The sequence below is a fragment of the Rhipicephalus microplus genome, chromosome 2 (genome assembly GCF_043290135.1).
Source record: "Rhipicephalus microplus isolate Deutch F79 chromosome 2, USDA_Rmic, whole genome shotgun sequence".
NCBI classification, from domain to species: Eukaryota; Metazoa; Arthropoda; class Arachnida; order Ixodida; family Ixodidae; genus Rhipicephalus; species Rhipicephalus microplus.
Genome location: NC_134701.1, coordinates 275454826 through 275480575, shown reverse-complemented (window position 1 = coordinate 275480575; position 25750 = coordinate 275454826). Strand labels below are relative to the sequence as shown.

General features: G+C 46.7%; 1 protein-coding gene across 3 annotated transcripts in view; it reads left to right on the top strand.

Annotated features, from left to right (window-relative positions):
- The window catches only part of LOC119160090 (uncharacterized), a 61805-nt gene that overhangs the window by 11618 nt on the left and 24437 nt on the right, over positions 1–25750 (top strand). For 2 of the 3 annotated variants that reach the window (XM_075882034.1, XM_037412822.2), the window contains exon 1: positions 9261–9675. The exons of the other annotated variant lie outside the window; for it this stretch is intronic. In XM_075882034.1, the coding sequence (XP_075738149.1) occupies positions 9601–9675 (75 nt within the window). In that variant the 5' untranslated portion in view covers positions 9261–9600. Of the gene's footprint in view, positions 1–9260; positions 9676–25750 lie in introns of those variants that run through there. 3 annotated transcript variants of the gene reach the window in all.

The following is a 25750-nucleotide window of genomic DNA, read 5'->3' as shown; positions in this document are numbered from 1 at the left end:
GCAAGATAATTGATGAACAAGTGCGTGATATGCTGCAGAAGGGTGTCATTCGAGAATCATCGAGTCCTTGGGCGGCTCCCGTGATTCTAGTCAAAAAGAAGGATGGTACCTGGAGATTCTGTGTGGACTATCGCCGTCTAAACTCCGTCACAAAGAGAGATGTCTACCCTCTCCCACGCATTGATGACGCTCTAGACTGCCTCCATTCAGCATCCTACTTTTCGTCCATAGACTTACGCTCAGGCTATTGGCAAATACCTGTGCATTCAATGGACAAAGAAAAGACGGCTTTCGTTACTCCGGATGGACTATATGAATTTAACGTGATGCCTTTTGGTCTATGTAACGCGCCCGCTACATTTGAAAGATTCATGGACACCATTCTGCGCGGCCTGAAGTGGAACATCTGTATGTGTTATCTTGACGACGTTGTTATCTTCGGGCGTACATTCAGTGAACATAACGAAAGGGTAGAGCTGGTTTTGAAATGTATTCGAAATGCTGGCTTGGTTCTTAATGCAAAGAAGTGTCATTTCGGAGCTCGACAAACACTGGTGCTGGGACATCTCGTCAACAAGGATGGCATCAGGCCCGACCCGAATAAGACGGCGGCTGTTAGAGCTTTTAAACCACCTGGCTCAGTGAAGGAGCTTCGGAGCTTCTTGGGCCTCTGCTCTTACTTTCGCCGATTTATTCCCGCCTTTGCAGAAGTTGCCTTTCCACTGACCTGTCTTCTCCGCCAAGGTGCTAGTTTTGAATGGACTCCTGATTGTGAAACTTCTTTCAACCAACTGAAGTTCTTGCTCACGTCGCAGCCTATCCTGCGGCACTTCGATCCTTCTGCGGCGACTGAAGTTCACACCGACGCAAGCGGCATTGGCATAGGTGCAGTCCTCATACAGCGATGTAATCAAGTGGAACACGTAATCGCATATGCCAGTCGTACTTTAAGTAAGCCGGAACGCAATTACACTGTGACCGAACAAGAATGCCTTGCACTCGTCTTCGCTGTGCAGCGATTCCGCTCATACCTATACGGTCGTCCTTTCCAAGTAGTTACGGATCATCATTCTTTGTGCTGGCTTATCAACCTTCGGGATCCGTCAGGCCGTCTAGCACGCTGGGCCCTCCGGCTGCAAGAGTACAACTTCACGGTATCGTACAAGAGCGGCAGGAAACACGCGGACGCAGACTGCCTTTCAAGGATGCCAGTTGATGCTACAGTTTGCGACGCTGACGATTTCGATCATCTGATTGCGTCCGTAGCACCAGCGTTCCCGGATAAGGCCACCTTTGAAACTGAGCAGCGGAAGGACGTGAGTTTGAATCCGTTATTCGTGATCGCACAAGCATCCACTCCGGAAAGCCGCTTTTGCGTCCGTGATGGTCTACTGTACAAGAAATCCATCTCCGGCACCGGTTCCCGCTTTCTGCTGGTGGTTCCAGAGGCACTACGGTCATCTGTTTTGTACGCCATGCATGATGACGCCACTTCAGGTCACCTCGGAACGACGCGCACTCTTCATCGTACCCAGGAACGCTTCTACTGGCCACGTATGCGCCAGTCAGTTGAGTTGTACGTGGCCAGTTGTGCGCAATGCCAGGCGCACAAATCTCTCTCAGCAGCTCCGGCCGGACATCTACAACCTGTGACGCCTCCCAGTTCTCCGTTCGAACAAATTGGCATTGACCTGGTGGGCCCTTTTCCGCGTTCATCGAAAGGCAACAGATGGATTGTGGTATGTGCTGACCATCTTACTCGGTACTGCGAGACTGCTGCCCTGCCATCCGCGACTGCTGGTCAAGTGTCGTCCTTCCTTCTCCATTCTATCATACTGCGTCATGGGCCCCCTCGCGTCATCATAAGTGACCGTGGACGTCAATTCACGGCAGACGTTGTCGAACAACTTCTCCGTATGTGTGGCTCAGAGCTCAGACACTCGACGCCTTATCACCCGCAGACGAATGGTCTCGTCGAGCGAACAATTCGAACACTGGTGAATATGCTTTCTATGTACGTTGCTTCGAACCACAAGAACTGGGACGATGTCTTGCCGTTCGTCACATACGCGTTTAATACTTCCCAACATGAGACCACCGGCTACAGCCCGTTCTTCCTCCTCTATGTTCGACCCCCCCGTTATACTCTGGATACAATATTTTCCTTCTCTGATCGGGACCAATCAGAAATCTCCCTAGCAGAAACTCTTTGTCTCGCCGAAGAAGCTCGTCGTCTTGCTCGTTTACGTACAATAGCCTCGCAAGACAGATCGAAAGTTCGTTATGACAGCAAGCACCGGCAGGCCACATATATTCCGGGAGATCTCGTGTTGGTGTGGAAGCCTTTACGCAAACGTGGCTTGTGCCAAAAACTGCTCGCGCACTACATCGGACCTTTTGTTATCCTTGACCGCCTGAGCGCAGTCGACTACCGCATCGCACGTCTTACAGCTAGCGGGAGACGTTCCAGAAAGACAGAGGTCACGCATGTCGCTCGCCTGAAGCCTTTCAGTCAACGCGACACTGCATGAAACGCGCGGCGCGCTTTGTCTGCGAGGGGGGAAATGTTACGCCACGTATGTGCCGGACGAAGAAGGAAAAAGAAGCAAGGGGTGTGGAAGAAGAAGATCATCATCATCTGCCTGCGCCGAGACGGCTCGTCCCTCGAACCGTGTATCAATAAACCCCCAGACGCCTACTGAGGTCGTAACAATATATATATATATATATATATATATATATATATATATATATATATATATATATATATATATATATATATATATATATATATATATATATATATATATATATATATATATATATATATATATATATATATACAGGTGGTTTTTCGGGACGCCAACGAAGCAGGCATCTTGCTGTACAGCTGATCCTGAATACGCTCTTTTCGCTGCCGTAAGCTGCTGTCATCTTTTGTTCGCGTTGCACTGCGACACTGGTGGAGGTGCGGGGTAATGGGGGCTTTTTTTCTTCGTCTTGACAGCCTGCAACCTTACCCGCTGAGGTCGCCGCCTTCAGTTTCCCCGGTGTGGGCTGGGTGACCTCGCTCCTCTGGTGTCGGAAAAAGTGCGGCGCTGCAACGAAGGTTACTGGGCAGGAGAAGGAGAGCGTGGTCGATGTCGGAAGACCGGCTCGTAATCAGTTATAGTCTCGTCATCATTGTTACGGCGGCCTTCGAATGGGGGTCGAGGTACCGGAGGTCTTTGAGAACCGACATCGCCACGGCGGGATACGTAGTCGTTGGCATGTCGAATGTCAAACCGTGGCCTGAGAGAGCGAGACGGATCGGCGCGGTGCCAGCAATAGCGGGCTATGTGGCCTACACCTCCGCAGTTGAAACAGAGTGGACGCCTGTCGACAGTGCGCCAGGTGTCTGTTCGGCGAAGCTGTGGTTGCCGTGATGACTCCTCACGCGACAAAGGCCATGGCAGGCCAAAAGACGACTGGTCGTATGGCGGCTGGATGGATGGGCGCCACGATGTCTCCCCTTGTGGTGGTGACCAAGGAACAGTTGCAGGTGGCGGGCAGTATGAAAGCGGAGCGGGTGGGGAGCTTCGAAGGGCGGCGGCGTACGTCATAGGACGTTGTTCGGGGGCAGGATCAGCTGTCGGGAATGCTTGGCGGATTTCGTCACGGACGACTTGAGCGACAGATGTCATGGGTGTATCCACTACCGGAGTCCGCAGCCTTCGCAGTTCTTCACGAACAATCTCTCTTATCATGTCACGTAAGGAGCTATGACTGTCAAACGTCACAGCGGTGGCCTGAATTTGGGGGCTGCTGCACAAGCGATCATATTGTCGGCAGCGTTGGTGAAGGGCCCGCTCGATAGCTGACGCTTCTTTGATGAAGTTCTCTACAGTGCTTGGCGGGTTGCGCAGAAGTCCGGCGAACAGCTGCTCTTTCACGCCACGCATGAGGTGGCGCAACTTCCTATCTTCGGTCATCTGCGGGTCAGCCCTCCGAAATAAACGTGTCATGTCTTCGGCGAACATGGCCCGTTTCATTGGGTTTTTGGACCCTTAGCTCTAGTAGTTGGTGGGCGCGGTCACGTCTGTCGACATTGGCAAAAGTTTCAACCATCTTCTGGTGAAAGTCGGTCCATGTGGACAGGTTGCCTTCTCTATTCTCGTACCAAGTACGAGCGCTGTCATCGAGATAGAAGTAGGCCCGGCCGAGCTTTTCCTGAGCAGACCAACGGTTGATCTTCGCAACACGGTCATAGTGGTCTAACCAGTCTTCTACATCTTCGTTTGCGCCACCACCAAAGCGTTTAGGCTTCAGCGATTGAAAAAACGTTACCTGGGATGGAGCGGGAGGACTGGTGCCGAGAAGTACAGGCTGGGGGCTGGTGTTAGCCATTTCTAGATGTCTGGTAGAGGTTTTCTGCGAGGGGTTGCAGTCTGGAGGAATACCTCGTAGCCGACGACTGAATCGATGGACAGTGGTTGCAGTAGGCACGTCCGGGCTGAATGAACGGCTCCCACTAGGAGTGTGAAGCATCGGGCAGCGTCGCGGCCCAGCACTTCCACCAGTGTCCATCGTCCCTATATATATATATATATATATATATATATATATATATATATATATATATATATATATATATATATATATATATATATATATATATATATATATATATATATATATATATATATATATATATATATAATCTCGATATGTGGTTTTTTTTGCGTCGCTATGAGTTGAAGCCGCATGTATACAGTAGTCTTAGCCCCAGTTACGTCTGCCCATAACCAAATTATCGCTTTTTAAAATGACTGCTTTCGTTGTCCTTTTATGCAATAAGCAATCTGAACGACAAAACTCAGCTTTTTGTTTTTGTTTTTTAAATTGTACGCAAAATGTGCCCACCAGCTTGTACAGATTGCATCTGGACGTGTAATCTTAAATTTTGTCGTTGATATTACACCGTCGTTGATAACTACGCCGTAGTTTATGCATGAATTCTAACCGTGTCGGCTCCGAGCCCGTGAGCTAAGCCATTATATTACACACTTCCTGAATTTTGTGCATTTTGCGCTGCTGCATCTGGCAGCTGGAGTGAGCCAAGTGTAGGTGCGCCTGTTAAACTGCAGTTTAACAATCACTTAAGTAACGACATGTCGTTACTGAAGTGATTAAATGCGCATTTGCAACTACATCGCTTTGTTTACAAAATGCCTGCGGCTGCAGGACAGAGATATGTTAACGGCTCTGTTGCGATGACCAGTGTTTAACAACCGGTGAGATGGCCAAGCTCTGTTGTTTGATGTCTCGAACCACCGTGAGTGGGCTTCCTCTTGAATACTCCTTATAATTACAAGTGACGCGTGCGTTAAAAAATCAATGCCTCAAACACGTATTTCTGCGCACCTATTTTTCTTTGCACATTTGTTAAAGAACAGCAACAGCAAGTCTCTTTCACTGAAGCCGGTACGTTGTATAATTTTTGGTGATGTTCAAGTGACCGTGAAGCCCATGAACGAAGGTTTATTATGTTCTCTAACGAAGCTTGACACACTACTTGTCAACAGCTTATACATCTGAGAAAACATGTGGAACTCGGTATGTATATATATATAGTTATATATATATATATAGTTATATATATATAGTATATATATATATATGTATGTATAGTTATATATATATATGTATATATATATAGTTATAAACTTCGAGAATAGTGCAGTATAGGAAACAAAACAATAAAATATTTATTTAATCCTAACAGTTTCGGCTGGTGGACCAGCCTTCTTCGGAGGACGAAGAAGGCTGGAACTTTTATTACGGTAGCCGGAAGAAACTCTGATCATATATATATATATATATATATATATATATATATATATATATATATATATATATATATATATATATATATATATATATATATATACCTACGTGACAACGCCGTAACAAGTTAAGAGAACAGGACGTTTCGTCTTTATTGCTCGTGTTGGCAAGCCTTTGTGAAACGGCATGAAAAACAGTCATCCTTGATGGCGCAGTGGTTATATAGGTGCTCGGCTTTCGAAACGAAGGTCGCGGATTCGATGCCGGCAGCAGCGGTCGCATATCGATGAAGAAGAAATGCTACAGAGGCTCGTCGGATGTCCTCCGCTTTATAATTTGCGTCTCGTAACTATATCACCATTTTCGAGACATTTAAACGATCCGAAGTATTACTAGAGCGTGAAAAAATCCGAGATATTACTACGTCGTGAGCAAAGACACACGTGCTACATACAATTCATCGTTTGCCGCATACAGCACGTTTTCACGAATTTGAAACGTCATGCTCAATGTTCATCATGCGCCCATTATATTATAGCCACGCGCTCTTGTCTCCCCTATAGTTTTACCATGCATATAATTCAACTGAAGCATTGCCATTGCGCATATGCCGTTGCGCATTGCTACGCGAAGAAGTGGTTGACTGAATACCTTCCTTCCAATGAATGTCAAGGTCCGTACATGCGACGGACAATCTAACGGCAGCTCAGAAGGCGAATCGCGTGCTAATATCTATATCTGGAATGTTTGTCGCGGAAGCACGGCCCGTTTTGATGTCACGCCCAGCACCGACCCGTCCCACTGTCCCTTTCGTTGTACTTGGACTGCGTCATTATCCAGATTTACGTCGGAACGCGTTAATCAGCGTCACTATCAAACAACTCGGTATCATGTGACACCACGTTGACGCAATGAGTTGCCGACGGCGCCTTTCAGCTCCCGTGCCTCGCATGCGGCTGGAGTAAGCCGCAGCGAGACCGCACGCATTAATCAGCGTCATTGTCCGACATGCGTTTCGTCCAGCTTACGTTTCGTCATTACTGGAAGAACATGGCGACTCGGATATTCGCGATGTGCTTTCGTTGGTGTTTATTGAGACGACTTGCTCTAATATATAGCCATGAACCTTAGAAATGCGATCCCTCCTTACCTTATTTCTTACCGTATTGGATCATGCGATCTCCAATACAAGATAGACGTGATGTGGTATTTGTTAGACATGAAATGACTTGATAGTGAACGGGCTGCATGCTCTCGTTAGCCAGGTAACATAATAGTTTGGCATCGCGTAGGTGCACTGGCGCAGTCTTGTTCCGGATTACGCGTGGAATGCGAGAGTCCACCTCAAACGCCGTATTTGAAGTTACGTAGTCATACAATAAACGTCACCGACGCAGTGACATTTGACGCATGTAGTGCTCCATGACAGAGCACCAAGGGCTTGTTGCGGAACGGAGAGTTGCGGATCGTTAAAGAAAAAGCGGCGGCATTCTTTTGTAGCTAGTCTCAAACCGCGAGTATGCTAAGATCGCTTCTAATGCGTTTCAGCTATAAAAAACATCTTAATGTGTGTTGTAACTTAGGGAGATTATGGTAACGACAATTTTATTGCCTTGAAGTCTCAGCAACTTTTGTGGGTACTTTGGATTTATTTTGACCTTGTGTGTATCACACGATTTTCTGTACACATGAGCGTTTTCGTACTGTATACGACATCGTTAACTGAGCTTGGCATGTCAACCTCTACTGTATGGCCCCGCCGCGATGGTCTAGTGACTAAGGTACTCGGCTGCTGACCCGCAGGTCGCGGGTTCGAATCCCGGCTGCGGCGGCTGCATTTCCGATGAAGGCGGAAACGTTGTAGGCCCGTGTGCTCAGATTTGGGTGCACGTTAAAGAACCTCAGGTGGTCGGAATTTCCGGAGCCCTCCACTAAGGCGTCTCTCATAATCACATGCTGGTTTTGGGACGTTAAACCCCACATGTCAATCAATCAATCAATCAATCGACCTCTACTTTATGTTCATTCCTTACCATCCACCCTATTTTATCCGCTTGTGCTCAGATTGGGCGCACGTTAAAGAACCCCAGGTGATCGAAATTTCCGGAGCCCTCCACTACGGCGTCTCTCATAATCATATGGTGGTTTTGGGACGTTAAACCCCACGTATCCATCAATAAATCGATCTTTTCTCCGCACTTGCTCTCATACCCTCTTCTCCTTTTGTCGTGGAAAAGGGGGATGAAGGCGTTAAGCATACATAGAAAGCAGCTGTTGTCTTGGCAAAGACAAATACTGCTGGTCGACACTTCCACTGACACCCCGGCTCAAGAATTGTTTGTCTATTACATCAGCTAAAACAAAAGAATTCACAGCATATCCATGGCGGGAATAATGACGAATGGGGCGAAGCTTTCCGCAGGGAGATGCACAGTCGCATGCACGGACGGACGGACGGACGAGAGATGGATACGACGACACGGGATGTACGACCCACGGTGAAAGAACCTTCGCCCCTAAAGAGTCCGGCGAGTTATTCATGGATCTGGTTAAATATCCCCGCCTAGGTGTCGGCCACGAGCCCTTGAGCTCTGGCGGATGCCTCAGCCCGCTGGAAGGCCCACAGTTGGTCCTCGAGGGCATGGCAATGCACTCTCCCAGCGCGTTCGGTTCGAGGTTGCGTCCCCCGCCTGGAGCTCCACCTCTCTTACCGCGACTCCCATAGCATATGTTCCAGGGTTGCCCTGGTCTCGAAATTTGCAGCGTCACGAATAAAGCTCTGGGTGTTCGGAAATGTTCTGGTATGTAGCTGTCGTCACGTGACTGCCTGCTTTTCATTCAGTATATAGTGTGGGGACGGAAATCAGCACCTGGCCTGTCTGTAAAGCTGGGTAATATCCTTAAAAATAGGTGAGGTGGTCCTCCCTCTCCTTTTCTTCACCCGACGTCGCGGTCGAGCCGGCGGTGGTGACGGTGGTGGCTCGCGCAGCATACAAAAAAAAAAAAAAATGGCTTGGCAACAAAAAAAAGTTTTACCGCACGAGTGCAAGCGAGGACTCTTAACTGAAGTATTATTGAGAAGCGTTGAACAAAATGTTCACTCACGTATGTACACACACAAAAAAATAAAAATAAAAAAGAAGAAAAAGAAAATTTATGCATCACTTTTCGGTTGATCGCGTCGCGGCATAAAAAAATCTTGTATCTTAATGCGTACATTATTTTTTTTTGTTTTGCTTTAGTGTGCGTGTTCACATGAATTCCAATTCACGCAGTTTAGCGTTAATTTGTATGCTAACTTGTTTTATGGTGCCACCCCTGCCATTACTCGAAAGAAGACAGCAGTATAAATAAATAAATAAATAAATAAATAAATAAATAAATAAATAAATAAATAAATAAATAAATAAATAAATAAATAAATAAATAAATAAATTTGTCCAGAGCTTCTGAATAAAACTTCAGTATGTGAGTCAGCGCTTGCGTTCGCGCGGTGACCGTCTTTACGTTTCACTGCCGCGCCGTTCTCTCGGTAACGTAGCCCGGGAGGAGACAGAGTGAAGAACCTTTAGGGAACAGCGCGACCAGCGCGACCCTACCGGCTTGGCGCCGAGTGCGCCGCGATCGCTCGCCCGAAGGCAAAGTGCAGACTGGCGCGAAGCGTCGAGCGGGTCGGCGCGAATCGGGCGCGCTTCGCCGAAGACCGTGTGCCTCCCTGACACGTGACTTGTCTGCGATGCGCCCCCGCGGGTAGCCTTTGCTGCCTTGGCTCGCATGGCCCTGCTCCGCACCTGTTGCTGCTGGCTGTCGGTGCGCAAGGGGAGCTTCGCGTGCGCCATCTACACGCTCGTGAGTGCAATGCTGACATTGGTTCCACTTGATCGAATTACTGTTACGGGCTTACCCCCCCCCCCCCCCCCCCGTATTCGGAAACGCTCATTGACTCGACTTTCACCCTTCACTTGACAGAGTTGAGCACTGCGACGCTGCTCGGCTGCAAATGACGCTGCGCTATACTCAAGAATCGCAACAGATTATCGCTGATATGCAGTGACTTGCCCTGCCTAGAGACGGCGCTCCCATCGGCTTTCTCAAGTGAAGGTGAAGCGTTGAGTAAAGGGACGTTCTAGAGTACGGGGGATATATTTACAATCCATCTATTGTTATGTACATTGTTGGTATTCTAACGTAATTCGCTTTGTTTCGTTTCATCCCATTGTTGTATTGACTGTCACGTGTTAGCATTCTTCCCCTCACCGCGGTTGTCGCCACAGTGCTCTAGTGCCTGAGGCCGCTGACCCGCAGGTCGTGGGATCGAATCCCGCTGCCGTGGCGGCCGCATTTTCGATGGAAGCGAAAATGCGTGAGGCCCGTGTGCTTAAATTTAGGTGCACTTTAAAAAAATCCCGCAAAATCGAAATTTCTGGAGAAAGGCACTATACGGCGCCTTTCGTGATATGGTGGCGATATGGTTGTTTTGGGACGTTAAGTCTCGAAAATTATTCATTCATGTGGTTGCTTAGTGGCTAAGCTTACTAGAGCTTGCACCGCAGGTAACACGTTTATCTTATTCTGACCCCTTGTTACTCTACGACAGGTATCTCAACTGAACTCTAATAGCAGGCCGCAGTCGCCAAATTCAGCCTCCCGACGGGCCGGGCGGGTTAAGAAAGTTAGAGAGGCAGGAACGGGAAGTTTGAGCAAAACTTGAGCTAACGTTTGCATTTGAAAGGAGGCCTTTCCCAGTAACTTGTTTATTGGTGCATGGTTCCTGAAGAGAATTTTGGGGTCAGGTTTCGAGAAACATATCGACAGTGATTTCCATAAGGGCTGCAGTATGGATGCTGATTCAGCAACATTTGGTTTTACAGCGAAAGATGTTACGGGATCACTACAAGGGAGTTGTCACCTGCCTCCGCCGGTGTCCGTAACGCGCAATAAGAAGAAATATCCAGGATTTAGCGGGGTTCGAATCCATGCCCTGTCCATGGCAGCCCAAAATTCTATACGGCAAAGCCATGCCATGGTGCTCAAAATTCCTTCGCAAAAAGACCCTATACAAGCGTTATGCCGGGAAGGAACCGCGTTAACATACGTAATATAGCGTGGTACGTAGAAGAATAAAATGAAATAACAACCAGATGTCACAGAATGCGAACGTTGTAACCAGGCGTCACATAACACGAATTGCATAACGAGTCGGCCATTGAACGCCTCCAACCTATCAAAAAAAAAAAAAAAACACTCAACCATAATTGTTCGTCATCTGGAATCCCCGCATCGAATCATGGCGTTGTGGGTACCTCGCAAGCGTACTACTTGTATTATTGGCCCCAAAAGAGTTTTAAACAAGCTCTATAATGTCACTATAAATACCATTCTTCCAGCTTTCGCTTTGACTGCGATGTTCTAACATATGATGACCACGTGACGTGCCTAGGAAAATTTATATGCTTCCGACTCTTCACGCGTTTGTTCATTAAACACACTTATTAAAAAAACAACAATATGAGTAAAACACATGTGCGGGCAGGAACGCTGCAGCCAGAGGTGCACGGGCTGCATGTTTGAGACCCTTGCTCAGGCACACTAGCTGCTTCTCACTTTTTGACGAAAAACTCAGCTTCATCTATAGACGATAGACTCAGTGCCCCTGCCGTCCAGAGGACAAGTAATGTGAATTTGTGAATAACACACACACACACACAAATTCTTAGCATCATTGGGAAGGCGACATGACGACATTTCGTCCGAGTAATGAATCGCGCGACATTGCCCTCAGGTCTGAGGAGCTTATGTGGGTCGCATGTATTCACTCTCTGCAGGCATGTTTGTGTGAGCCAGTTACTAAGACACTCGATTTCGGAGCATGACGGCATTACTTCAAAAACACATGAAGACATGAGGTACAAAATAATAATAAAGAAAAATATAGGACAGGAACATGCATCACTCGAGCTATGGTGTCTATTCATCTTGTACCCTTCTCGCTTTCTGAGATTTTACAACATAATATAATCTGGGGTTTTCTGACGTGCACACACACACGCACAAACGCACACACACGCGCACACACACGCACAAACGCACGCACAGACACACACAAACGCACACACACACAAACGCACACACACGCGCACAAACGCACACACGCGCACACGCACACACACAAACGCGCGCGCGCACGATACTAGACGAGCTGGGCGTTTGAGCATCGCAAGTGTACCCTAATCTGGTATCATCTAAATGCAATGCTTATTGAAGTACTTTATCTGCTGAATTTGAAAGATTTCAAGATAACGACAGCCAGATTGTGAGGTGGTGTTTTTTGAATAGTGAAGGAAATTTTGATGACAGATTTCGATTCGCGGAAAATTCATTTATTACTTTTTTCATTTCCACTTTTTCATTCCCACTTTTTTTTCTACACAAAAAATGAAATCTCAGAGACTATAGGTGAAAAATACCGCTAACACAATTGTCTGATCCTAAAACACAGAATGAATCCAAAATCAGCAAATATAATGCCAATGCCACATGGCGCGCTGCTGATCAGGATTAATAAGCCTGATTAGGGATGGGAATTGGCTGCAGTGATTGGCTCCGTTCATGTGCTTGCGGAAGAGAGCCAACGCGGAACTTGCAGGACTTAAACGAGATGCGCCAGAAGCAACGATATATGGAACGGATCCATGAACCAAGACGATATACGGTAACCAACACTTTCGTTTCACTTCACCATACACTCTGGTCCCACTGCAGTCGCTTGACATTGGGAACCTCGTCTGCATACTACACTCTACGAATTTTGTATTTTGAATGAATGAATAAGCTGAACTGAAACTGAACTGAGCTCTAAATCATCGTCTGTTTTTTTTTTTTTTTGCAAAACGTCAAGGGCATATTTTTCTGCAAGGCTAAACAGACTTTAGTATTGTTACATCAAGTAATAGCGCATTTTAATAACAATATACCCTACCGTTCTCGCGTACATCTAAAAATGCAACATCACGTCATCTCTCCCAAATTCTCACTATTGATTGATATGTGGGGTTTAACGTCCCAAAACCACCATATGATTATGAGAGACGCCGTAGTGGAGGGCTCCGGAAATTTAGACCACCTGGGGTTCTTTAACGTGCGCCCAAATCTGAGCACACGGGCCTACACCATTTCCGCCTCCATCGGAAATGTAACCGCCGCAGCTGGGACTTAATCCCGCAACCTGCGGATCAGAAGCCGAGTTCCTTAGCCACTAGACTACCGCGGCGGGGCAAAGTTATCACTGTATACACATATATACAGGCTCTTTCAATAAATGTGCCCACTATTCTTTGAAAACCACAGAAAGGAGATATCGGCGTGGTACTTGTGGCGTGGCCTTTCCTGGCAGAAGGCATCTTCTTGCGTATAAACAATAATTACGGGAGTAATTATAGAAATCAACTTTTTTGTGGTGGTAGACGGTCGAGTCAAATGGGTGAATTCAAGCCCTTCCTACACGAATAGTCCATAACCACTTGGAAATTTCAGAAAAGCGGCCGCTGGTAAACACCGCGGAGCGGTGCAATGAGCCTACTTTAGCTGAAGAAACCGAAATCGTCGCTTTCCGCTGCCTGTAACTTTTGTAACTTTTTGTAAATTTGTAGTTTAAATTTTTTTTCTGGGTGAAGGGGCCAGTCAAGCTGTGAAATGCAGCTTTTTTCCCTTCGCACCAAACCGCGTAAACAGTGTATTTTCGTGTACTTGTCACGTGGTTAAATAAACTCAAACTCAAACACATTCACTTCAAAACGCCCTCAGTGACGACACTGTTTCTCTCGCCGTTATGAACCATCAATTTAGACACTTCGCTTCAAGGCCGCTTATCGACGCTCACTTATTCTTCTCCCCCGATGCGAGGGAAACAGTGTCGTCATTCAACCGATCGGCAGCGTTTTCTGGCCATTCTGAAGAAGCGTTGCAGAATGGTGCTTGGTCATCAAAATTGTGTGACACGCTGCACAGTGTCACGTCTTTTTTTTGGATTTGATGTTGTAGCGCGGTTGATTGATTGATATTGATTGATTGATATTGCTTGATATGTGGGGTTTAACGTCCCAAAACCATATATGATTATGAGAGACGCCGTAGTCGAGGGCTCCGGAAATTTCGACCACCTGGGGTTCTTTAACGTGCACCCAAATCTGAGCACACGGGCCTACAACATTTCCGCCTCCATCGGAAATGCAACCGCCGCACGCGCGATACGAACGGTGTAGCGCGGAACGTGCGAGACGTGAAGGTGGATGACGTGGCCGTGTCGATCTCGCCACTTTTATTCGAACACAACCGAAGTGGAGCGACTGCGGCTGCCTGCTTGCTTGCTTGTGCTTACGTCTTCGGCTGCCGATGTCCAGTTCTCCAGGTGCGTGAGCTCGTTCTCTTCTCGACTCGCGCCTCGAGCTTTGCGTGAACTGCACGAGAGGCGCGCCGAGCAGGTTACAACATGACGACGACGATGCTGCACCAAGGAGGATTAAAGAAAAATTGCTGGAGTGGAAGCTCCCGCAATGTCTTGCCAGCAGAAGTGAAGCCACCTTTTGCCACTGCCAAGATGGCGGAAACATGCTCTTTTCTGATAGTGCCCACTTGAAGATCAAGTGGCTTTGATATGTTATCAATATGCTTTGTTAGTGCTATATTAAAACGTAGTTGTTCCCGACGAAATAACACACAGAAACGAGTATGGATGATTGCCCCGCCGCGGTGGTCTAGTGGCTAAGGTACTCGGCTGCTGACCCGCAGGTCGCGGGTTCGATTCCCGGCTGCGGCGGCTGCATTTCCGATGGAGGCGGAAATGTTGTAGGCCCGTGTACTCAGATTTGGGTGCACGTTAAAGAACCCCAGGTGGTCAAAATTTCCGGAGCCCTCCACTACGGCGTCTCTCATAATCAAATGGTGGTTTTGGGACGTTAAACCCCACAAATCAAAACGAGTATGGATGACTGAATCTTTAAAGAACTTTACCTCCTGTTAGAGGCTCACTAAGGAAAACTAGTAACTGTAAGACGCAGTTAGAGCAATATGTGACCCGAAAAAGTTCCCCCATTAAACTCGTTGGGTGTGCGAGGGAAACGCTTCATTTTTAATCGCTAGACGGTGATACTTTATCATGCCCCTCGTAAGATGGCCACCACAGCCGCCATCTTGCCAGAGGAACGGCTTCACTTCTGTGCAATCATTTCTACTCCAGCAATTTTTTTAATCCTCCTTGTGCTGCACCCGTGTTTAGAGCTTGTCCGAGTCAAACAGAAATGATCACTATCATCAATCAGCGCCCGCTCTCTTCTTCCTCCTCTTCGTGGTCTTTGTTTTCTGCTTCACTCCCGGAACACGATTTCTTTGGCGCGGGATACAGTGACGTGATGGGAGAAAGGACGAACACAGAAAAAAAGATGAATAAAGGTAGAGGAAAAGAAATATTTCAGGAAGAATTTTCTTTGCGAGGCGAGATTCAAACCCGCGTATCCACTGTACAAAGGGGAGCATCTTAAACACATCGGCTGTCCAGGCATGCTAGCAGATCATAAGATATATGCCAAGGGGACGTGAAGGGAAGTGAGTGTGATGAGGTAAAGGAGGGTGGCAGAGGAAGAGAGGAATTCAGAGAAGCAAATGTAGAAATAGAATGAAAGAGGGAACGAGAAAAAGAGGAAATGTTAAAAAAAAAGTGGAAGCAAGTGATAGAAAACACCATAAGGTCAAAATTACCGGAACCCCTCACTACGTCTGTTAGAGTCATATGGTGGTTTTGGGACGTAATACCCCTGATAATATTATTTATGAAAGTATAGGTGCCTTATTTATCTTTAAAATCTGCTTTTTCAATCAGCGAGCACTGTATACTTCTGAAAACTGCGTCATAAGTTGTTTATCTCCGAACGCAGACAACCGAGGCTACGATTTACGGTTAGTTTGGAACGGCTTTGTTATCTGGAGGACGCAGTCGGGTGTCCGCTCGAACTGTATAATACGCCCGAGTGAAAGTGCGGCGCGCGCACGACATCCAGGTATCGGAACCGAGCCTTGGCTAACTCGAATCACCGTGTTTAATGGGCTATAGTGTTTACTGCAGCAGTGACAACAACAAACGCGCGGGCTGCGGACGGGGGACGACAAAGAAATAAAAGGTAATAATGTCGTCGAACTTTTACGGAGAAAGGAGTGAATGGCCTTGTTGTTGCAAGCAACTAATCAGTCTTTGCTCACGAACACAGCGAGCGAAATAAGGCAAGATGACGCTGTTAAAACGGGCTGGTTGGTTTAAAGGCCCACTAAGGAGAGACGCGAAGTCTAGATTGGTAGAGAGTTCTACATTAAAACCTTCTCTGCCGTTTGGTGGAGAAAGTTCCGGCTAAGCGATACAGGCTTACACTTTGTTTTCGCGTGTGCACGCAGCTACACATACCCGGCCAGATTTTGCCGCGTTTTATGACGTCATGGTTAGGGCGAGTGTGAAGTTAAGTGCAGCGTCACAACAGCAACGTGGGTCTAGCATTAACCTCATTTTTCAGAGAGGAAGCCTCCGTGGACACTATATACCGCTGATCTTGCGAAACTAAGCCCACAACCTACAGATGCCGTTTAACCGAGTGGTTGTCTCAGGCGCCAGGGGGTGCTATTCTCACGGTGTCCAATTCTTGGACATGTCCGATTCAGCCTCCCCTGATTGGTCCGACGCAGCGAGCAATGAAAAGAAAAATGGTAGGTGTAACCTTAAGAGACAAAAAGAGAGCAGAGTGGATTAGGGGACATACGGGGGTTAAGGATATCATAGTTGAAATAAAGAAGGGGAAATGGACATGGGCCGGGCATGTAGCTCGTAGACAGGATAACCGCTGGTCATTAAGGGTAACTAACTGGATTCCCAGAGAAGGGACGCGGGTTAGGGGGAGACAGAAGGTTAGGTGGGCAGATGAGATTAAGAAGTTTGTGGGTATAACATGGCAGCAGCAAGCACAGGACCGGATTAACTGACGGAACATGGGAGAGGCCTTTGTCCTGCAGTGGACGTAGTCAGGCTGATGATGATGATGATGATGATGATGATGATGATGATTGGTCCGAGCGCGCCGTCTGTTCCCGGTCTTTCTTTCGCAACGTCCATGATTTTGACGCCACGCAGCTTTGACGACTCTCGACACAAATGAGAAAGATGGAATGCGTTTCGCCACAAGGAATGCTGCCCCCAGAGATCCGCTTTTAGACGCACATCTCTGAGGCCGTGCGTAGACTGGGATCCCGTCAGCCCTTGAAATGGGGTTAACACGGCCGCCCGCCTGACGCCTCCGAAAGGTCCGTACACATTTCCTGCATCGCTCTTCAAACACCTCAACACGTTCATACGCACGTGCAGACTTGTCAAGTTCATTTAAGAGTCCTGTTACTCTACATTTCGTCCACGTGTTATGCTCATCTTCTGACATTATTCTATTATCGGGCAAACTGCCCGAAAATCGTTGATGAAGGGAAAAAAATAACAACATAAGCGCACTTAACAACTGCGATTTTTCGGAAAACAAGAATAATATTTATTTATTTATTTAAAAATACCTTGCAGGCTCTGTTACGGAGCATAGAGTAAGGGGGGTACATAGGAAAGAATGCTAGTGGGTGATACTTCTGCCACAATACAAAGCAACTACAAAGCAAAGCAACTACAGAGCAACTAATAACTAATAAAAATACTTGGAACGTAAGAAGGAAAACAGGAAAAAGAACACAAAGACCACACGTGCGTGCTTAAACACCAGAAACTTTCTACATTTCCGCATCAGGATAATCAATCTCTGATTGGTGGAATGCTACGGAGGGCTTGGCGACACAACTATCTCCGGCCTTTATAACAAAACAATCTTCAACAAGCTCACGAGTCTAACGTTCCTTGGGCCGCGCATTGGCTCGGAACCATGGAATCACTACGCTTGCGCTGTTCTTTTCTCCATTCGTCCACGTTATTCGCACAGTTTCCCTGACAATGAGATACTGACTCGCCCAACAGTCTGTTCTTCTGAATGATATTATCCGTCGAGAATTCGTTCCGAACGACCCCACCGGACACGCAACGAACTCCAATAACGTGTTTCGGAGCGGGAGAGGATGTCTGGCGAAAATAGCCCCACCTGGTGCGCGTGAGGTGGCGGTAAATGCCGCGCGACGACACGGGGCACTTCCGCCCCCCCTTCACGGGGCACTTCCGTTCAGCTTCTTCGAGCTTCTCTCCGGGAACGACGTGCTTTTCTCTTCCGCATTCACCGCGTAGTATACTCGTCATCAGGTTTGGCTGCGTTCCCGGTTGACAGTTTCACGCGACTCCCTTTACGCAAAGTTTGAAATCGCACATGAGAGCTCGATTCATTCAAACAGGACGCGTATAGAGACGCCGAGAGTGCAGTATCGTTGTGCAACAGGACTATTTGCGTGGAAGGTGACCGTATTTGAATGCACGTAACCTACCTTTTTTTTCGTAACAAAGTTATCCACAAAACGTATTGTAGCAAAACAGCCATTTGGGCTACAGTTGGTAATGCTTCATTGTGAATGCAAAAGGGCAAAAGAGTGGGGCGCACTTAGTAACGGCGACTGGAGAAGAAAAGGGCGCGCCTCTGTTGTCCTTCTCTTCTCCAGCACCTGTTGTGTACTGTGCCCCACTTTTTCTATTCGCGAAATATCTTCAATACCATGTTTCCCCGCAGAAGTGGTATTATGATCGGTTTCGTACTGCTTTAATGACGCATTTTTATTCACTTATTGGACATACGAAGGTACACTGAGTACCATAGGCGTGCGAACAGGGGTGGAAAAAGGCTGGGGCTCCTCCCCCCCTTCCCCCTGCTACCCCCTTTTTTTACGACGCATATGGAGTTGAATGTGGGCTGCGTTCAGTTGGATGCCTGTGTGAATGAGAAAGAAAGATTTCGAGGAGATTCAGTGTGCGCAAGCGCGCAGACAAAGTTTCCAATCGCCTGCTAACTTGTACAGCCTAGGTGCTTCTAAGAAAACAATCACGCAATTTGATGGCCTTTTGCCTGATAGATTTTTTTTCGGTCTTTGCTTTCGAGAACTGTCTAACCTTTTGCATAATAGGCTCGTTTACGCGAGCCAGGCAAGCAGAACTAGGAGCAGGGCCGCTTGCCGGAAGGATGCTTGTACCTTTATGTGTTGTGAACTCGAGAAGGGTCTGTTGTTCAACGACTTCACCATAGTGTCTGTGTGCGTGTGTAGTCTTGTGGCTGTAAGAGCTGCGCATAGCGACAGTGCAAACGCGGCGACTCGCCGTGTGTACATACAGCCTGACAACTGAACCGTGAACGCGGTGGTCGAGCTCGGCGCTTCGTCAGACACGCGTGCCTGAACTGCCAGTGCGTCCTGTTTGGTGGTTTTCAAGGGCGCTCGGGTGTGACGGCATCGCATCATTTCGTTTAGAATACGCACAGTGTGTGCATTAACCGTGCAGTCGGTGGCAGAAGTTTAGAGACCACAAGTCCTTAGGAAACTTCGAACTTCCCAGCAATTTGTGACTGTATATACTCGCTGGGACTGCACAGCACATGTTGTAAGCCCGTATTTAGAAGTTGCCGAAATCTTAGAAGGTGGCCTGCCGAAGCAGTAAGGATACTCAGCTTTTGCGCGTCTTTCCTGGTTTCTAAACTTTTGACGTTGACTGTATATGTGGAGAGTTCAGTGCAGTGCGCTGTTGAAAGTATACAAGACATCGCCGAATGCAGATTTTTTGTCAAGCGATCCAGTTGCCGGCTTCGAAGGAGATTGCTTGTGGCCTGACGGTGCTCGCTCAGTTCTACGTCGCCTATACTCAGTTTTGCATTAAAAGCAGTACCATTCACGGAAGCCAACAACAGGGGGTGTTCTGGGGATGTCAGCATGTGACACGATTCGCAGCTTTCACTGCGCTTTTGGAGATGAACGCGTCTTCCACTGCGCTATAGCCGTCCTGGAAGGTGACAGTGTCTGACGCACCGTGACAGTAATCGCAGTGCTGGAACACAAGACGCTTCGCCTCAGAAGAAGTGCTGTGGTGGCTCATTCGTTTGCGTGTCTCGCTCAGTGCCAATATTTGTTTGTCGTCCTGCGTAAGTGAAATATTTTTTTATTTGTATAACACTTTTTCAGCGAGTCAGCGCTTGTTTTCAGAGAGTTGAGAGTCAGCGCTTATTTGTGTCTCTTCTCTTCGTCCCGTGAGTTTGTGCGCTGGTACTGCCCATAACAAACTTTCAGCATTCCTGGACGCTGTGAAATCAGCTATGAAGCATGGGAGCTGCAAGAACTTCTTACGGAAGAATTGCGTTGATGAAAATCATCACAACAACATCGCGTCAAAAAGTAACTGAAAGTATAGCGCTTTTTCTTTTTTGTGTGAAAACTTTTCTAAAATATACATTTTATGACATACAACACTGTGTCGCCTTTCCGCATGAATTTCTGCATGCAAAAATCACCGGCTTAAGACTCTACAGTGCCAACGTAGCTAATGTTAAAAAAAAATCGTTCTTCACACTTCTCATTATTTATTTCAAAGGACACGTTTCAACTGTAAAATTGAGTTCGGCTGCTACGGAAAACGTATGATGAACCAAAATTGAAATAATAGTGCGACTTTTCATTTAACTTCACTTCAATTCTGTGACACAATCTGCATTAAGCTTCCAATCAGTAGCCTAGCCAGAAAGAAATATTTTTTTCGGAACCAGGGGTGGGGGGTGGTGGAATTCAACCATGTTTTATGTACGTTCGGGTGTAGGTTTGTATGTGTACGTGGATTTGTACACACGCAAAATTGAAGAAGTTTGAGGTGAGAGCGGGGGGGGGGGGGGGGTTAGACCTCCACCGCTCCTCCATTTTTTTTTAGCCACGCAACTGCCTCCACTTGAGCACCTCCCGAGCAGTTGATTGTATCTCGATCGAAACGCCGGCTCATTTATCAGCAAACCTAAAATCTTAAGGCCGTCTCGGGGTTTCGGCTAAGCAGGTATAAGCCCACTGTCGCTCAGCCTCAAGTTAAAGAACCCCTGGTAGTTAAAGTTAACTAATTGTACTTCGCTGGGGCATCCTTCCTAACCTGGAGTGCTGTCTCGGTTAATGATGGCCGAGAAGAGCGTACAACTTGGCAAGAGTAAAAATGTCCGCATTGTGTCGTCTCTTCGCTAAGTTGAAATAAAGAGAACGCACACGGCAGAGGACCAGCAAAAGAACGGCCAGTATTAAAAGGACACATAGAACAGTGTTTTTGTCTGTGTCCAATTCAGCGCTGCTGTCTGTACTCACTCTTCTTTTACTGTTCCTCTCTATTGCGAGCTGTTTTTGTTTCATGTTGCACCAACTTGCCAAAACATCCACTTTAGCTTTGTAAGTTCAATTGTCGTGCCGTGTTCCACCATAACGAGCGTAAACAAACTGCTTCAACTTTATCGCCGTTTTGTTGGATGCAATAACTTCCAAGATTTAGTTACAAATATAGTATTGTATGCATTACCAGTATAGTTTTTTACAACGACTATGTCATACATGCAAGTACTTATTACGGGCGACAGCTATCTGCAAGCTGCATCCAAGAATAAATATTCTCTACGTATACATGTGAGAAGCCTTTACAGCTGTCTTCTCCGCATTAAGGGTGTTTGTGTGAAAAAGCCCGCTTCTCTATACTTCTTTGTTTCAACAAGGGATACACGGAAAATGACAAGAGTCGTCGTGCTTAGTAAAGTTAACTGCATTAATCTTTCCATTGCTATTTCATCAATGAAGTGGTTAGTGTGTAGAATAAATGTTTATTTAGGCTATTGACTCGTAAAAAAGTAATAAAAATGGTTGAACATGGAATTTTTTTCAAGCTGGGACTAAGTTACTCCGTAACTCGGCTATTAAAAGCCACATTCTCATTATATGAAGGCCATAATACCAAATCTAAAACAGTGAAGTATAATTTGCGTTACATAGCTCTCAAGCATGCCTTAAGGATTTTGTAGACTTCAGCAGGACCATTTTAAACATTGGTAAATCATGAACTTGATCCTTTAGAACACGCTGTTACGATTGCAACGTTTGGAATAGCCACCGTACAGCATAGAAACAAAACTATAGGTTGACCAACTTCCAGTACTGACTAAGTATTTTGTCTTTTCGAATTATTGTCTGCGAAAGTGTGTCAGCGAGTGTAAACTATGATCCTTTCAACCATGCGCCCATCCGTGCGTCTCTCTCTCTTTCGATGTAGCAGTGCCAGTGGGAATAGGAGTGTTCTCTTTGCAAGCCTGGGCAAATCCGCAGTGGATACACTTCTGTTACAGAGAGAGAGAGAGAGAGAGAGAAAGAGGAGAGTCGGACATCTCGCGCGCGTACCAGGCAATGTAGAGAGATGCAGTTACACATGTGGCAGCCTGTTTAGTGGTAACCCTATCCCGCAACCTATTAGGCGTAACTCCTTCCGTCACAACAAGTCTACAGGGAAGCAATACGATGCCAAAAGAACGCGTGAATTCTGTGTGCCGCAGATTGGGTGGCCATTATTCTTCGGACATATGAAGCTGGATATTGCGACGTAGAAAAGAAAGCGAGATAGTGCGAAATTCGCAAATGGGAAATTCTTTCTCAGTCGCGTCTTTAAGGCTGCCCGTAGAAAGCGGAAAACAGTCGTATAGCTTGTTTCTTTCTTAAATAAACTCGGTATGTACCTTCGGCGTTTTCATCTTTTTCCTAACGTTTCTTATCTCTCGAGCGAAGATTCAAGTAGCCCTGGCAAAAAGATGGCGGGAAAAGAGACGATCGCTGTATTTAGGCTCAGAGCGCTGATCCATCTTAGGATTAGCGTCAATATCGAAGTATAAGCCCCGAAATATTCGGCAGCTATATATACGCTCTTTTCAGACATCTCAGCACCATCCGAAGCTCTAACGAGCTCCCGGAAGTGGAGACTCGTGAAAATAGGCTTACGGCCGCCCACCGCCGTGCACTTTGTAAAGCAACCTTGATTTCGAGTGCCATCTTGTCTTCTTTTTTATTTCTTTAGTTTAAGCGCGTAGAGACTAAAAACGCACGCCTACGCAAAGGTATACTTGCCATGTATACTGTCGTAACGACGAACTAAGCCATGCACCGTGCAGTGCGTTCTCTCTCGCGTTTATATATATATATATATATATATATATATATATATATATATATATATATATATATATATATGCTCTTGTGCCATTAGCAGCCATCGGCATGTACATTGAGCACTATCTGACAGGAAAAGGTTGCTATACTCGCTGGGCGTAACATCCTTAGTTTTAGAAAGGTTTTGCGAGCGTTGGGCCGCAGTGCCATGAATACAGTAAACTAGTTTATACCATGAACTCGAGGTGGTTAAAGGTGGGAAGTAAACCCGAAGCGCAAGCCGCAAAAAAGTGTGCGTGTGCCACCTCTCGTTTAGTCTTCGGAATGTCCGCTAGATGGCGGTGCTTCTATGTAAGGAATATATGAGGAAAAGATGCGAGATCGTGCTACTTGGAGTGTTTATTAGATGGACGAATGGACACACAGACAGATGCATGAATGGACGCATGAACGGACGCAGGGGCGGATGCATGGACGAACGCAGGGACGGACGCACGAACAGACGCACGCACGGACGGGCGGATGGACGCATGGATGGTATCACAGACAGACGCATGGACGGACGGAAGCAAGAACGAATGGGCGGACGAATGCTTCGCCCCACTCTCCATCATTCACTCCGTGGATATGCTGCCAATTTGTTTTTTTTTCATTTCCGTTCCACAAGGGCTAGGGCCATGAAGATGGTGGGGGCAAGAGGGGGAGGTGGAGATAGCTTGAACGAAATTCGAGCTAACGCTGCCATTTCAAAAAGGCATTTCCAATATTTCATATAGAGTTTTTTTCTAAATGGAATGCGGCACCAGGTTTCGAGTAGCATATCGATGCCGATCCACTCAATTACTAAAACGTGGGCGGCGATCCTACACTATACGTTTATTTGTGCGTGCGCGCGCGCGCGTGTGTGTGTGTGTGTGTGTGTGTGTGAGTGAGTGTGTGTGTATGTGTGTGTGTGTGTGTGTTGTGTGTGTGTGCGTGTGTGTATGTGTGTGTGTGTGTGTTGTGTGTGTGTGCGTGTGTGTGTGTATGTGTGTGTGTGTGTGTGTGAGTGTGTGTGTGTGTGCGTGTGTGTATGTGTGTTGTGTGTGTGTGCGTGTGTGTGTGTGTGTGTGTGTGTGTGTGTGTGTGTGTGTGTGTGTGTGTGTGTTGACATTTGTGGTATCTTGACTTGCTACTTGTGGCCGTATTTAACCATGGTAGGCGAGGAAATGGCGTGAAAATTGTTTAGTAATTTCACGCCGTGTGGGCGGTGGGCCGTGGGCAGCAAGCGAGAGGTCGGTGGGCCATGAGTTTAAAACTCCTGGCCTAAAACATCACGTTTGGCATAAGAGCGATGCCAGAACTCCTCACGAAATGAATCAGGACACTGAAGTTCATGACCTAAACCAGTGACATAAACATGTCTTCGTAGACAAATTTTCTCTTTCTCCGAGAAGTGTTTCACGGCACAAAAATGCCAGAGCTGCATCCTTGTTGATGATTGATTTGTGGGGTTTAACGTCCCAAAACCACCATTTGATTATGAGAGACGCCGTAGTGGAGGGCTCCGGAAATTTTGACCACCTGGGGTTCTTTAACGTGCACCCAAATCTGAGTACACGGGCCTACAACATTTCCGCCTCCATCGGAAATGCAGCCGCCGCAGCCGAGAATCGAACCCGCGACCTGCGGGTCAGCAGCCGAGTACCTTATCCACTAGACCACCGCGGCGGGGCTGCATCCTTGTTTCCGCTGCTCGATGCGTGTGTCTGTGGAAACAGTCTGGTTTCTTATAATCCACCAGTGATCCGTCATCTGTGAGTGTCTGAGTGCCGTAAGTTAGATAACATATACTAACTGTGCTGTCCTGTTGTACATGTCGCTAAAGTGATTCTTGCTTACCGGGAGCAGTTTTACTCAAGTGAACTGCTGTGACCACTGTCCGATAGACATCTCTTTATGAAGGGTAGTGCGACGCTTTCGTCAACCATACTTTTCATTGCACAACCGCACTGCAGATAAGAGTGCATCTCGTACAAAAAAAAAAGAATAAAAAAGGCCCACGCATGTAGTGTACAGTGCGCGGGAGAGACAAAGGCCCGGAAAAAGCACGAACTGAGCCTGCGACAAGAGTTATTCGTTAATCGTGAATCACGCTTCAGAACGCAAATGTATGCCGGTTTAAAATGCGAAGGCGTTCTCCCGGAGCACCAAGACAACGCTTTTCTCGTAAACTGATTCCCACAGCTCCTGCTGTTTACGCACTCTTTCTTATCTTTTTTTTTTTTTACTTTTTCGTTCTGAATTACGAATGTTTCTTTTGGGAGCTAACCGATTTTCCCACCAGTTATGTACACGTGAGAAATGCGGTCTCTAACCTGTGTGGAATATATATATTTTTGGCAGAAAGCAAGGAATAAATATAGTTGCTCCCGAATGGCAAGTTTAAAGTCATCTCGGGTATGAGACTCTTTCTTGCACTTAGCGTTCGGTGCGAGCACTCTGTCGATACTGGTATTCGAACGATGATGATCCTATTTCGGGTGAAACCGAAAACTTCGATCATTGCATGATCGTATACACACCATTTGGATAGGTGCTTAGAATAGAAAAGTCGCCGAAAAAAAATATTCACTTTGATATAAACTCAAAGCAAAAAAATGAATCAATCAGAATCTCTTTTGCGTATCTCGAGGTAAAGTAGCGTAAAAACATGCAGTGATGAAAAATAATGATAAAAAAGAAACCTGCATTGAGTGTTCATGATACATACGCGTTGTGCTTGTTT